Below are 13477 nucleotides of genomic sequence, written 5' to 3' on the forward strand. Positions count from 1 at the left end.
GGAGGAGAGGGCTAGATAACACACAAACCATGTACAGCTCTGGCCACACAAACACACGCAGTCCCCGTTTCACAACTGCCACAAATAGGTTACACTCACAAACAGAGGCTCACTCTCAAAGCACACACAGGCCTGACCACAAGCTGACTGTTTCCCACATGCCATAAACAGTCAGTTACACCCATGCCTGATAGCACACACACATTGTAACCATTTCACACTTGCCACACAGACACTTCCAGTCAATTCACACTAACACATATTGAACATACTCACGAGTCCCAGACACGCACAACTCACCTGCACCAAGAAGATGATGAGGAAGTAGAAATTGGCGATTCTTCTGAACTGTTCAAACAGATTCTTTGGCAGGAAGTTCCACACCGTGTACTGGAAAGACAGAGAGTGAGAGTGCACCAATGAAATGACATGAGAATGAAAAGCACAAGCTCAAAACACAACATAGGCCTACCCAGTGAATCCTCGCTCTCTGCAAACCACTACGTTTCTGTTCTTTGACAACCTATTGTCAGGGTAAAGGACTAGTAGACTATAGGAAGAAAGGCTAAGCTAGGAAAAGGATTAGCGCCATTCAATATTCATCAGTTCCTTCCACTCCGGCTCGGTCTCTGTACTTAGTGAGACGGCCGCTAGTGCTGCCTTTCTAAACTGCCTGTGAACCAGGGAGCCAGTCCTCCTCTCAGCCCTCAGGGGCCTGCAGGTATTCTGTTGATTCGGATTAGAGATTTATCTCCTTAATTCACCCAGTGCTGAATAGAGAGCAGATTACCTTATCAAATTGGTGGCAGATTGTGTTTTTTTTTTAAGTGGGCATAACAGTTGATATTCAACACAGAAGCTGACGCGACACTTATCTTGCCAAATCCATAAGACGGCCCAACAATGCCCCGGTAGTAACTAACACGCCGGACTAAAACGTGCGCGCACACAGACACAGTGTTGAGAGGGGAATGTAGAGGAATGTCTTTGCATGGAGACAGTGCTGAAACACAGCAGTAGCATAAAGAGACCATCTCATTTTGCCAGAGAGAAAAGAGTGAGGGGAAAGTAATCAGAGGGGGAGCATGAGTGAGGAGGGCAGTGAGGGAGAGAGAATATAAAGCGAGAGAGAGATGGCGCAGAGTGAGTAGAGAGGAAAGGAGAAAGAGAAGGAGCGTTGAGGGAGTTGTAAGGAACAGAATGATGAAAGACAGGCGCATGGTAGAAGTGTAAACACTACAGCCAGGGTTACACTGGAGGACAAGACATTGATTGGCCCATTCCCAGTGGGACCCTCTGCGCTACTATAAATCCCACTCTCCCAGTCCTTCCTCCCCCTCCTATACATGATTCTAAACCCCCAGCCAGCCCTCCTCCTCCTCAGACCCACACCCCTAGCCCTGATTTGGCCCCTAGCCAGAGGGGGACACATTGAATCACCCACCTTGCCTGCTGGTACATTAAATAGTAGCAGTGTATTTCACGGCCACAGAGAGATCTCCTGAGACAAATAATGGCCTTCCATTTGGGGAGGAAGACGAGCATGTGGAGAGGCAGTGGGAGGAGAGGGAGCTAGAGAAGACTGCCATTGGAATTCATGACGTGGAGGGAGAGACAGTGGTGCTTAGGTGGAAGTGGGACAGGAAAATATTCACGCATGAGTCGAAACGCAGACAAGTTTCCACTTGCCTGTTTTACGGTGTTGTGCCGACCGCAGGTCGATGGTGTAAAAGCATGGCAGTGTATCTTACCTTGGAAGAGACAATCCTGTTGTCACAGAACTTGGGGGGGATGAAAGCGTCGGTGGCGGGACAGGGCCGGTGGCCTACGTAGATGGTCCTGCTGTCTACCCTCCTCTCGTCCCTACCGAACTGTACAGAGATGGAGAGACAGAATTAGAAGCCACACAGTGTAAATATATTGCTTCAGCAGATATTTAGACTCAACACTGGAACACAAGAGGCTAGAAATGTATCTAGTATACAGCCTCCTAATACAATGAACCAGTAGACTAAACACTGGGGGAAATGTATCTAGTATACAGCCTCCTAATACAATGAACCAGTAGACTAAACACTGGGGGAAATGTGCATCAAGTTCAACGCAAAGAGGTCTTGTGCATAACTTTCAAGGTTCGTAAATGAAGACGTAGTCCACATTAACGCATGGGGAGGAAAACAAACCAATGAAAACAGTGATACTGTTCTCACCTCCACGATACCACAAAATCAGGAAGAACTCTTTCATTCTAGGTTGTCGAAAACCATTTCGTTCCGTAACTTGCAAATCTTGATTAGTCTTTCTAGTCTTTAATATAAATTCAAATCAAGGCCATGAACCAAAATATAATGTTATCCAGACGGAGGTGCAGAAATAATTACAAAGGCTCTTCCCAAACTTCAAATGCAGTGGAGCACCAAAAAGCTGTTTAACACAAGCCAAGGTTTCACAGGGGACAACGGCGCATATGACATGGGTCAAATTGGCCAAAATGGAGAGTGCACTAGTCCTGTAATGAGTTTCATTTCTTCCCTCTAAGGTGGAGAGTTATTGATAATTAGCCCGTTATAAAGCGCTGCCCCTGGGGAGAAGCGACTGCTCACACCAGATTTATGAGTGCAGTTATCTCCAGTGCAGATAGACTGAGGAGGAGGAGGCGGTGGTGGTGCCGCATTTCAAATCAAAACTACTGGTCATGTACACATTTCAGCAGATGTTATAGCGGGTGCAGCGAAATGCTTATGTTACTAGCTCCTGACAATACAGTAAAACTGTATACAAATAATCAAACATTTCCTTAACCAAAAAAATAAGATCAGCCTCCCGAGTGGTGCAGCGGTCTAAAGGCACTGCATCGCAGTGTTGCAGCGTCACTACAGCCTGGGGTTCGGGCCGGTTGTCAGTCGAACGGTGTTTCCTCCAACACGTTGGTGCAGCTGGCTTTTCGGGTTAAGCGAGCGGGTGTTTAAAAGCGTGGTTTGGTGGGTCATGTTTCAGAAGACCCACGACTCGACCGTTGCCTGTCCCGAGCCCGTTGGGGAGCTGCAGCTATGAGACAAGATCGTTATCACGAAATTGGGGAGAAAGGGGGTAAAAAAAATAAAAAATAAGTGAAATTAATTTGAAAATTAAGAAATGTCGGGAAACAAATTCAATTAACAACCCAAATAGCACTAACAGTAATCCAAATGTAATCCACACACATAAAATAAATACAGTGGGGCAAAAAAGTATTTAGTCAGCCACCAATTGTGCAAGTTCTCCCACTTAAAAAGATGAGAGGCCTGTTATTTTCATCATAGGCAAATAAATTCATTAAAAATCCTACAATGTGATTTTCTGGATTTTTTTCTTCTCATTGTCTGTAATAGTTGAAGTGTACCTATGATGAAAATTACAGGCCTCTCATCTTTAAGTGGGAGAACTTGCACAATTGGTGGCTGACTAAATACTTTTTGGCCCCACTGTAAATAAAACACAGGATGAATTTACACAAGATATACTAAGAACAGTACAGCAGTACATATTACACCTGCTCGTCAAACTTCTCATTCCAAAATCATGGGCATTAAAATGGAGTTGGTCTCCGCTTTGCTGCTATAACAGCCTCCACTCTTCTGGGAAGGCTTTCCACTAGATTTTGGAACATTGCTCCAGGGACTTGCTTCCATTCAGCCACAAGCATTAGTGATGGGCACTGATGTTGGGTGATTAGGCCTGGCTCACAATTGGCGTTCAAATGAATCCCAAAGGTGTTGAATGGAGTTGAGGTCATGGCTCTGTGCAAGCCAGTCAATTTCTTCCACTGATCTCACCAAACCATTTCTGTATGGACCTAGCTTTTTGCCCAAGGGCATTGTCATACGAAAACAAACTTGGAAGCACAGAATCGTCTAGCATGTCATTGTATGCTGTAACATCAAGATCTCTTCAATGGAGCTAGGGGGGGCCTAGCCCGAATCATGACTATACAGTTGGCACTACGCATTCAGGCAGGCAGTGTTCTTCTGGCACCCGCCAAACTCCGATTCATCCGTTGGACTGCCAGATGGTGAAGTGATTCATCACTCCTGAGAAAGCATTTCCACTGCGCCGGAGTCCAATGGTGGCAAGCTTTACACCACTCCTGCCGACACTTGGCATTGCGCATGGTGATGTTAGGCTCGTCTGCTGCTGCTCGGCCATGAAAACCCATTTCATGAAGCGCCCTACGAACACTTGTGCTGATGTTGCTTCCAGAGACAGCTTGGAACTTGGTAGTGAGTGTTGCAACCAAGGACAGACAATTTTTACATGCTACGGTACTCTGTGGTCCCGTTCTGTGAGCTTGTGGCCTACCACTTCACGGCTGAGCCGTTGTTGCTCCTAGACGATTCCAAATCACAATAACAGCACTTGCAGTTGACTGGTGCAGCTCTAGCAGGGCAGACATTTTACAAATTGTCAAGTTGGAAAGGTGGCATTCTCGATTGTGTCCTTGGGGTCATTGTTCATTTGGAAGACCCATTTGTAACCAAGCTTTAACTTCCTGGCTGATGTCTTCAATATATCCACATTATTTTCCTCCCTCATGATGTCATCTATTTTGTGAAGTGCACCAGTCCCTCCTGCAGCAAAGCACCCCCACAACATGATGCTGCCACCCCTGTGCTTCACGGTTGGGATGGTGTTCTTTGGCTTGCAAGCCTCCCCCTTTTTCCTCCAAACATAACGATGGTCATTGTGGCCAAACAGTTCTATTTTTGCTTCATCAGATCAGAGGACATTTCTCCAAAAAGTATGATCTTGGTCCCCATGTGCAGTTGCAAACCGTAGTCTGGCATTTTTATGGCGGTTTTGGAGCAGTGGCTTCTTCCTTGCTGAGCGGCCTTTCAGGTTATGTCGATATAGGACATATTTTACTGTGGATATAGATACTTTTGTACCCGTTTCCTCCAGCATCTTCACAAGGTCCTTTGCTGTTATTCTGAGATTGATTTGCACAAAGTACGTTAATCTCTAGGAGACAGAATGCATCTCCTTCCTGAGCAGTATGACGACTGCATGGTCCCATGGTGTATATATTGTTTGCACAGATGAACGTGGTACCTTCAGGCATTTGGAAATTGCACCCAAGGATGAACCAGACTTGTGGAGGTCTACAATATTTTTCTGAGGTCTTGGCTGATTTCTTTTGATTTTCCCATGATGTCAAGTAAAGAGGCACGGAGTTTGAAGGTAGGCCTTGATGGTATCCCATAGGTACACCTCCAATTGACTCAAATGATGTCAATTGACCTATCAGAAGCTTCTAAAGCCATGACATCCTTTTCTGGAGTTTTCCAAGCTGCTTAAAGGCACAGTCAACTTAGTGTTTGTAAACTTCTGACCCACTGGAATTGTGACACAATGAATTATGAGTGAAATAATCTGTCTAAACAATTGTTGGAAAAATTACTTGTGTCATGCACAAAGTAGATGTCCTAACTGACTTGCCAAAACTATAGTTTGTTAACAAGAAATTTGTGGAGTGGTTGAAAAACAAGTTTTAAATGACTCCAACCTAAGTGCATGTAAACTTCCGACTTCAACTGTATACAGTATATGTGGTGTGTATACAGTATATGTGGTGTGTATAAACAGTAACTGAAATGTGATGTACAGTAGTATAAATATTATAATGAGATTAAGAGAATACAGTATTTATCACAGAACCCCAAAACCCCATGGCAAAATTGTAAGAATTATGTCATATTAGCTAATACACACACACACGGTACTGTAGACATTATAGACAATATGTGAATAGAAAAGGTGTACAGCAGTAGTTATGTAGGATGAGCCATGACACCAACACGCTGTGCTCGGTTGACCAAGGCCCCATGACTGCTCACATGTCAGAAAGAAGACAGAGTCCGGTTGGGAGACCTTGGTACACAGGGTCAGCAGGCAGAACCAGCCTTCCCATTTCCCCCAGCACAAGGTCACGGGTACACCAGGCATTCATCTTCCTTAAAATGACAGCCTGTGTGAAACAAGGCAAGAGCTAGAGAGTAAGGAAGACTGTTCTCCCCCCAGCCAACCGGACTATGCAGGCAAGCCACGTGGGAGAACCAACTTATCAAGGGCATTCGTTCATTCTCTTTCCAGTGGGCTTGGGCTGAGCAGCTCCTCAGGAGAACAGATGAGACGGGGCGTGAAGGCGGGCTAGTACGACACCCTGGAGACGACACCCTGTCTTTACCTCTGGCCAATGATTTCCCAACCACTGACTCTTATAGCCCCCCTCCCCCAAAGCCCCAGACCATACATTGTGGTGTTCCTGCCTGGCTAAAAGTACTAGCTCCACAGCTATTCCAGATAGAGGGAATTATTAAGGCTATCCAGCTCCAGGATCTCTAATGCACTGTGGCCAGGGCCATGTGTGCTGTTCACAGCCGCCACTGACAGACAGCTGATCTCATCCTGGATCAGTGCCACGTTACCTTGGAGGTGTGAACAAAGGGCATCTGGACACAGCGCTGTCCACCGAATATACTGGGGGCAGGTTAGATCAAAGCACAGTCTTGAGTCTGGGGAGCCTCATTAGCTATGCATATGAGGAAAAACCTAGCCTACCTAAGACAGACACTTATGCAATCACTTGCTTCTCATTAAAAGGTTGAGTGAAATCCCCAAAGCAAATGTCTCCCTGTGGAGAAATTCTGATGCAGACATTACTTCTGCTTCCCAGTCCGGGAAGAGCCAAGAGACTGCATAATGCTCCATCAGGCATGAGAGAGAGGCAGTGTTGTTCGCACCCCGGTGTGTCCGTCAAACCTGTAATCCACTGCACAACAGGAATAGCATACTGCTCCTCCAACAGCCACCAGGACAGACCCGGGTGGCAGGGAAATGAGGGGAGAGAGGAAGCACAACTGGAACCAAGGACAAAAACACATCCAGGTTTTTCAGCAAACAGGAAATAGGCCTAGTAACTCAAACCTCATGTAGACCACACTACGGATTAGGGAGCTAAAGCTCATCTTATTCTTAACAGTTCCTCCTCTGAGGGACCCTGCAGTTACTCAGTGAAGTACACTTCAAAATGGCTTCTTCCAACACCATTAAAGACTGATGACACAAGTGAAGAAGACAACGTATCCCTGAAGACAGAACATTGTGGTAAAGGGCAGCACAGAAACTAAAATCACACACACACACATCCTCCCTGGACAACGCAAATGTCTCGAGGCAAATAAAAGGAACAATTTACAAAACAAATTAGCCTTGAAGCGGAGAATTCCAGTGAGCTCAGCTTCGATTGTAGAGCCAGAGACCTCTGTGGGTTAGTTACCAATATCCCATTTTAGTTTTAATCTGCATCCGTCTCTCTCTGGGAGTAATTAACCACGAGAGCAACGTTGTTGCAAACGTTGCCCCAATGTTACGGCCACAGTATGTAAACACAGACTGGGGATTTAAAGTTCAAATCAAGAAGTGACTGAAACAGCCACAAACTGGATTTCCTGGACGCAGACAGAGACATTTTTGGACCGACACATAAAGACACTTCAGAGAATACAAAATCATGTCTTATAATGAAATGGATTATTATTAAAAAGGACAGGTCCAATGAGAAGCCCCAGGGGTCTGCTAGATAAGGACAGCTGCTTTGAATGGTCATTGATTTCATTTCAGTTAAAACATAGAGGGTCAGACCGTAGGGCCAAATACATTTTTGCATTATGTGATCGCAATACTCATCTCCAAAAACAGTGCACCTGAGGCCACGCTATCTATTCCTTCTGCTACATACATACATACACACAGTTGAAGTCGGAAGTTTACATATACTTAGGTTGGAGTCATTAAAACACCTTTTTCAAACACTCCACAAATTTCTTGTTAACAAACTGTAGTTTTGTCAAGTCAGTTAGGACATCTACTTTGTGCATGACAGGTAATTTTTCCAACAATTGTTTACAGACAGATTATTTCACTTATAATTACACCAGCTCTGTCAGGAGGAATGGGCCAAAATTCACCCAACTTATTGTGGGAAGCTTGATGAAGGCTCCTGAAACATTTGACCCAAGTTAAACAATTTAAAGGCAATGCTACCAAGTACTAATTGAGTGTATGTAAACTTCTGACCAACTGGGAATGTGATGAAAGAAATAGAATCTGAAATGAATTATTCTCTACTATTATTCTGATATTTCACATTCATAAAATAAAGTGGTGATTCTGACTGGGAATTTTCTACTAGGATTCAAATGGTCAGGAATTGTTAAAATGTCAGAAATGTTTTTGGCTAACGTGTATGTAAACTTCTGACTTCAACTGCATATGGGACGGCTAATGCAAGGAAAAAGACAAATTGATTAAATTATAGGCAGACAAGGCAGTTCAAAGCCAATAATTCAAGGCTGCAAAAGCAAGCGTATATTAAAATTTGGCAGGACGTCAATGTTCGACAGTAGATGAAAATGCATTAGTTACAATATGGAGACGAGATCAATAAAACAAACATGGAACGCTCAATTGAGCCGAGACCCAACTGCTGGGAAATAAACAGTGCATTAGAGGATTGGGTAAAGCTCCCAATTTAACATGATTAGATGATGCTTTAAAAAGGAAATTAGGGACACATTGTAAAACGGGCACGGGCTGGTACGAGAAGAAAAACGCACGCTATTCAAAACAGAGGCAACAGAACGCTGTATTCAGCTGTTGCCAAACCCCGGATGATGACTTCACAGTCTGATGACACCGTGCCCTGTCACAACATCTCACCAGTAACTAGCCAGCGAAATCACAACCACAATGTTCCTGTTACAGAAAAAATATATACATATAGGCTTATCCCCCCCATACCTAGAATAGGTTAAATGTCTGAACAATCTAGTATTGAATTTTGGTTAATTAATTTCTCAATACATGAACTGGCGAGATAGTACCAAACAACTCATGGTGCCCTTGAACACTAACGTACCAATGAATCTAGTCACCCGTGAAACACTTCATATTTATTACATGCGAGATTTGGTTCTGGTCTGGGTTCCGAGACGAACTTGTTTCTGACTCTGCTGTCATTAAATGCAGTGTGGTTATGGTGCTGCAACAAAATCAAATTCAAGAATAGCCTAATGGCTTGCATCACACATTTAGTCTGAATTTCCTTGACCTTCATATTGCTGCTTAGCCTATAGGTGTATAATATAGTACATTGTCTGCACTCAAGATAAGCCTCTACTGATTATGCTACTGCCTGTGTAGTGTGCATGGTTTAACTTTGAGCAGAGCTCTCCTCCCCTTCCTGACAACCCATGTCTGCTTGGCAGTCAGCCACCACGATGCGAAACACACAGCAGCTAGCTTCTCCTGGAGACCAGCAGATGACAACGGCACGGTGCTTTTATCAAAGCCACACTGCAATCCACACTGCCAAAACGAACCTGGGTCCGCTCAGTGAAGGAGAAGACAAGCACTCTTTATGCCCAACTGACAACACAGGCACACAGTTACCCTCACACACACACACAACAAAAAAAAGCGTGCAAAATAGATGGGCTTGCTGCTTCCGAGGCCTGAATTTCCAAGTGAAATTGACAGAAGGCTAGCTGGGGGGGTGCGGGGTTGCTCAGGTCAAGTAGGGGAAGAGAGGCAGCAGCAGCTATGAGCTCCTGAACACAATCCTAAAGTGGATACTGGCTATTGTCACTTGGTCTCTGAGTGAGTGAACATGACAAGTGGCTTGTGGAGACCTGGGAAGAGTGGGGCCCTGATATCATGATGTACTCTAACAGTCTAAAAAGCCTGTGACTGCAGGTGCTATTGAGGTCAGAAAAATAATATTCTGTAGAACAGAGGGCATCTCTGGATTTGTTTTGCATGTTATTTGCCTGGATATGGTGAATATGATTGTGGTCAAACGAGCTGTTAGTTGCTACATAAACAGGTCTGTTGCAGCAATTTAAACAATTAAAAAACAAGAATTCTAAGAAAAAAATAAGTACATTTTAATGACAATGTTTAAGGTAAAAAAACAAAACAAATCAGGAATTAAATGTAGGTCTAGGATGTATTCTTTGTTGGTTGTGTAAACTAAATCCAGGAAACAGGAGAACAAAAACATGGCCAGTCCCCTCAAAGCCCTCTATTGTAAAATGCAATCATAAGCTTGTTGCTGACACTGTATAAGCCTCATAAGGAACGTCACAACCGCTTATTTGCATGTTTAATGACGTGTGAAGTGCAGGACATGGAGAGAGGGAACACTGGAGACCAACTAGTGTACTTCTTCATGTCCTGCACGTGCCCCAACGACACCCGCGTTTGAACACTCGGAGAGCAAAGGTAGCAGCGCTGGGCAAAAGCTGTGTTAATATTTAAAAGCAGAGCATCCATTTCAAATAGTTCCAGACAGAAAAAAAAAAATAAGTAGATTAAAAGGAAACAACTTCCTCATACAGAGGAAATGGAGAACCGCCAATGTAAACACCAGTACAGCAGCTTCATTGTTAGGGAAACAGGAAACAACAAACACGTAGGCCTGTGTGTGTGTGTGTGTGTGTGTGTGTGTGTGTGTGTGTAGGGCGTCACCAGGTCTCGATTGATGATTAACTTATTCCTGGTCTGACTAAACAGCCACTTATCTAGACAAGGTTTACTACGCTATATTAGAGCGGTTACTTCCAAGGGAGCAGGAGACTGGGTCACTACAAAGCTAGCTCACCTGCCATTTAGGCTAGTACACAACTTGCCCTCAGCCACAGGGAAATGGGAGGGGAGGAAACCCCGGAACAAGAAAGATTGAAAATGGTGCAATGAGTACACATGGATAACATGAAGGAAAAAACATAACCAAGAATAAACAAACTGACTGAACTGTGTTTTGCTTAACTGTTTTTAGTGAAAAATACATAGTCAAAACACAAGTAGCCCATTTCAAATGTGGCGCCTGTAATGCAAAACAGAATTCATCAAGAGATGACGGATGACTAAGTGCGAAAACTGCTCAATTATAAAGCAAATCTGCGAGGTAACAGTGAGTGCATAATGTTTGAAAACAGCCACCAATGCTGTTATTCACTGCAGTAGTTGTGCTGGCACTCCTCTCTCGTGCACTCTACCACTTTCACTGTCTTACTCCATCTGACTACCTCTTGCACTTGCTTTCTCTTATTCACTCAGTTTCAAATCACACATTCACCTACTCACCTGGTCCTTAGTTATTTTTTATTTCCTTTATAGTATTTACTAAACTAAAGTTTAAAAAAAGTAACACTTGTTTTTCTTAACTGCATTGTTGGTTAAGAGCTTGTATGTAAGCATTTCACTGTAAGGTTGTATTCGGCGCATGTGACAAATAAAATGTGGATTTGATTCATTTACAGGCTCCAGCCAATGGTTTCCGACAGACTTCAAATCTTGTGTCGATGACGAGCCTACAGTTTAGACTATGTGGCTTAGAGACATCGTACCATCATGACACTATGGTGTCACCGGCATCACTGGTTCACCCACAAAAAGGGCCATTGTAGTTCCTATGCCTCTCCTGACTGCCATTCGCAGACAGTGCTGAGTGGCACCATAGTTTATTATTAGCACAATGGAAACTTGAATTGAGGACCGGTTCGTCCTAAGGAGCTGCTGTTGAATGGAAAAGGCCCATTGTTCCAGTAGCGTCACAGCAAGCTGCAGCAAGCGGACAGTGCACTGTACTGTGGACTGGCCTGCATTACACCGGGGGGGGGGGGGGGGGGGGTGTGAAACTATGCTAGACATCACTTTGGGATCCACCTAGAGCAGTCTAGTAAGCTATTGACAGATGTTGTGCTGCCGACTATTGGGGGGGGGGGAAAGTTGTTCCAAGACTTTAGACATCCATTTTGTGAGACGATAGGCCTAACAGCTGGCCATAACAAAAAAAATATTTTTCTTGAAAAGTGAGATTGACAAGTGAATCATACAGGATGTGCGTACTAGGGACGTAAAGATTCACAGATAAACATTTTAACTGGGGACCTACAGTTGAAGTCAGAAGTTTACATACACTTAGGTTGGAGTCATTAAAACTCATTTTTCAACCACTCCATTTCTTGTTAAACTATAGTTTTGGCATGTCGGTGAAGACATCTACTTTGTGCATGACAAGTAATTTGACAGATTATTTCACTGTATCACAATTCCAGTGGGTCAGAAGTTTACATACTAAGTTGACTGTGCCATTAAACAGCTTGGAAAATTCCAGAAAATTATGTAATGGCTTTAGAAGCTTCGGATAGGCTAATTGACATCATTTGAGTCAATTGGAGGTGTACATGTGGATGCATTTCAAGGCATACCTTCAAACTCAGTGCCTCTTTGGTTGACATCATGGGAAAATCTAAATAAATCAACCAAGACTTCAGAAAAACAATTGTAGACAAGTCTGGTTCATCCTTGGGAGCAATTTCCAAATGCCTGAAGGAATCACGTTCATCTGTGCAAACAATAGTACGCAAGTATAAACACCATGGGACCACACAGCCGTCATACCACTCAGGAAGGAGACGGGTTCTGTCTCCTAGAGATGAAGGTACTATGGTGCGAAAACTGCAAATCAATCTCAGAACAGCAGCAAAGAACCTTGTGAAGATGCTGAATGAAGCAGGTACAAAAGTATCAATTTCCACAGTAAAACTAGTCCAATATCAACATAACCTGAAATGCCGCTCAGCAAGGAAGCCACTGCTCCAAAACCACCATAAAGACAGACTACGGTTTGCAACTGCACATGGGGACAAAGATGGTACTTTTTGGAGAAATGTCCTCTGGTCTGATGAAACAAAAATAGAACTGTTTGGCCATAATGACCATCGTTATGTTTGGAGGAAAAAGGGAGAGGCTTGCAACCCGAAAAACACCATCCCAAACGTGAAGCATGGGGGTGGCAGCATCATGTTGTGGGGGTGCTTTGCTGCAGGAAGGACTGGTGCACTTCACAAAATAGATGACATCATGAGGGAGGAAAATTGTGGACATATTGAAGCAACATCAAGACAGTCAGGAAGTTAAAACTTGGTCGCAAATGGGTCTTCCAAATGGACAATGACCCCAAGCGTGATTCCAAAGTTGTGCCAAAATTGCTTAAGGGCAACAAAGTCAAGGTATTGGAGTGGCCATCACAAAGCCCTGTGACCTCAATCCTATAGAAAATGTGTGGGCAGATCTGAAAAAGCATGTGTGCGCAAGGAGGCCTACAAACCTGACTCAGTTGCACCAGCTCTGTCAGGAGGAATTGGCCAAAATTCACCCAACTTATTGTGGGAAGCTTGTGGAAGGCCACCCGAAACATTTGACCCAAGTTAAACAATTTAAAGGCAATGCTACCAAATACTAATTGAGTGTATGTAAACTCCTGACCCACTGGGAATGTGATGAATGAAGTAAAAGCTGAATAAATAACTATTATTCTGGCATTTCACATTCTTAAAATAAAAGTGGTGATCCTAACTGACTTAAGACAGGG

The 13477-nt window shown here is 43.9% G+C and overlaps 1 protein-coding gene across 10 annotated transcripts in view; it reads right to left on the reverse strand.

The window, feature by feature from the left end:
* Positions 1–13477, reverse strand: part of LOC110488757 (phospholipid-transporting ATPase 11C) — a 73843-nt gene that overhangs the window by 35331 nt on the left and 25035 nt on the right. For all 10 annotated transcript variants that reach the window (XR_005035919.1, XR_005035917.1, XR_005035918.1 and 7 more), the window contains 2 exons: positions 1752–1871; positions 301–390 (listed from right to left, as the gene is read on the reverse strand). Coding sequence is in view for 6 of the 10 variants with exons in the window: in XM_036942912.1 (XP_036798807.1) it covers positions 301–390; positions 1752–1871 (210 nt within the window). In the remaining 4 variants the exon portion in view is untranslated. The remainder of the gene's footprint in view (positions 1–300; positions 391–1751; positions 1872–13477) is intronic.

This window comes from Oncorhynchus mykiss, chromosome 14 (assembly GCF_013265735.2).
Source record: "Oncorhynchus mykiss isolate Arlee chromosome 14, USDA_OmykA_1.1, whole genome shotgun sequence".
NCBI classification, from domain to species: Eukaryota; Metazoa; Chordata; class Actinopteri; order Salmoniformes; family Salmonidae; genus Oncorhynchus; species Oncorhynchus mykiss.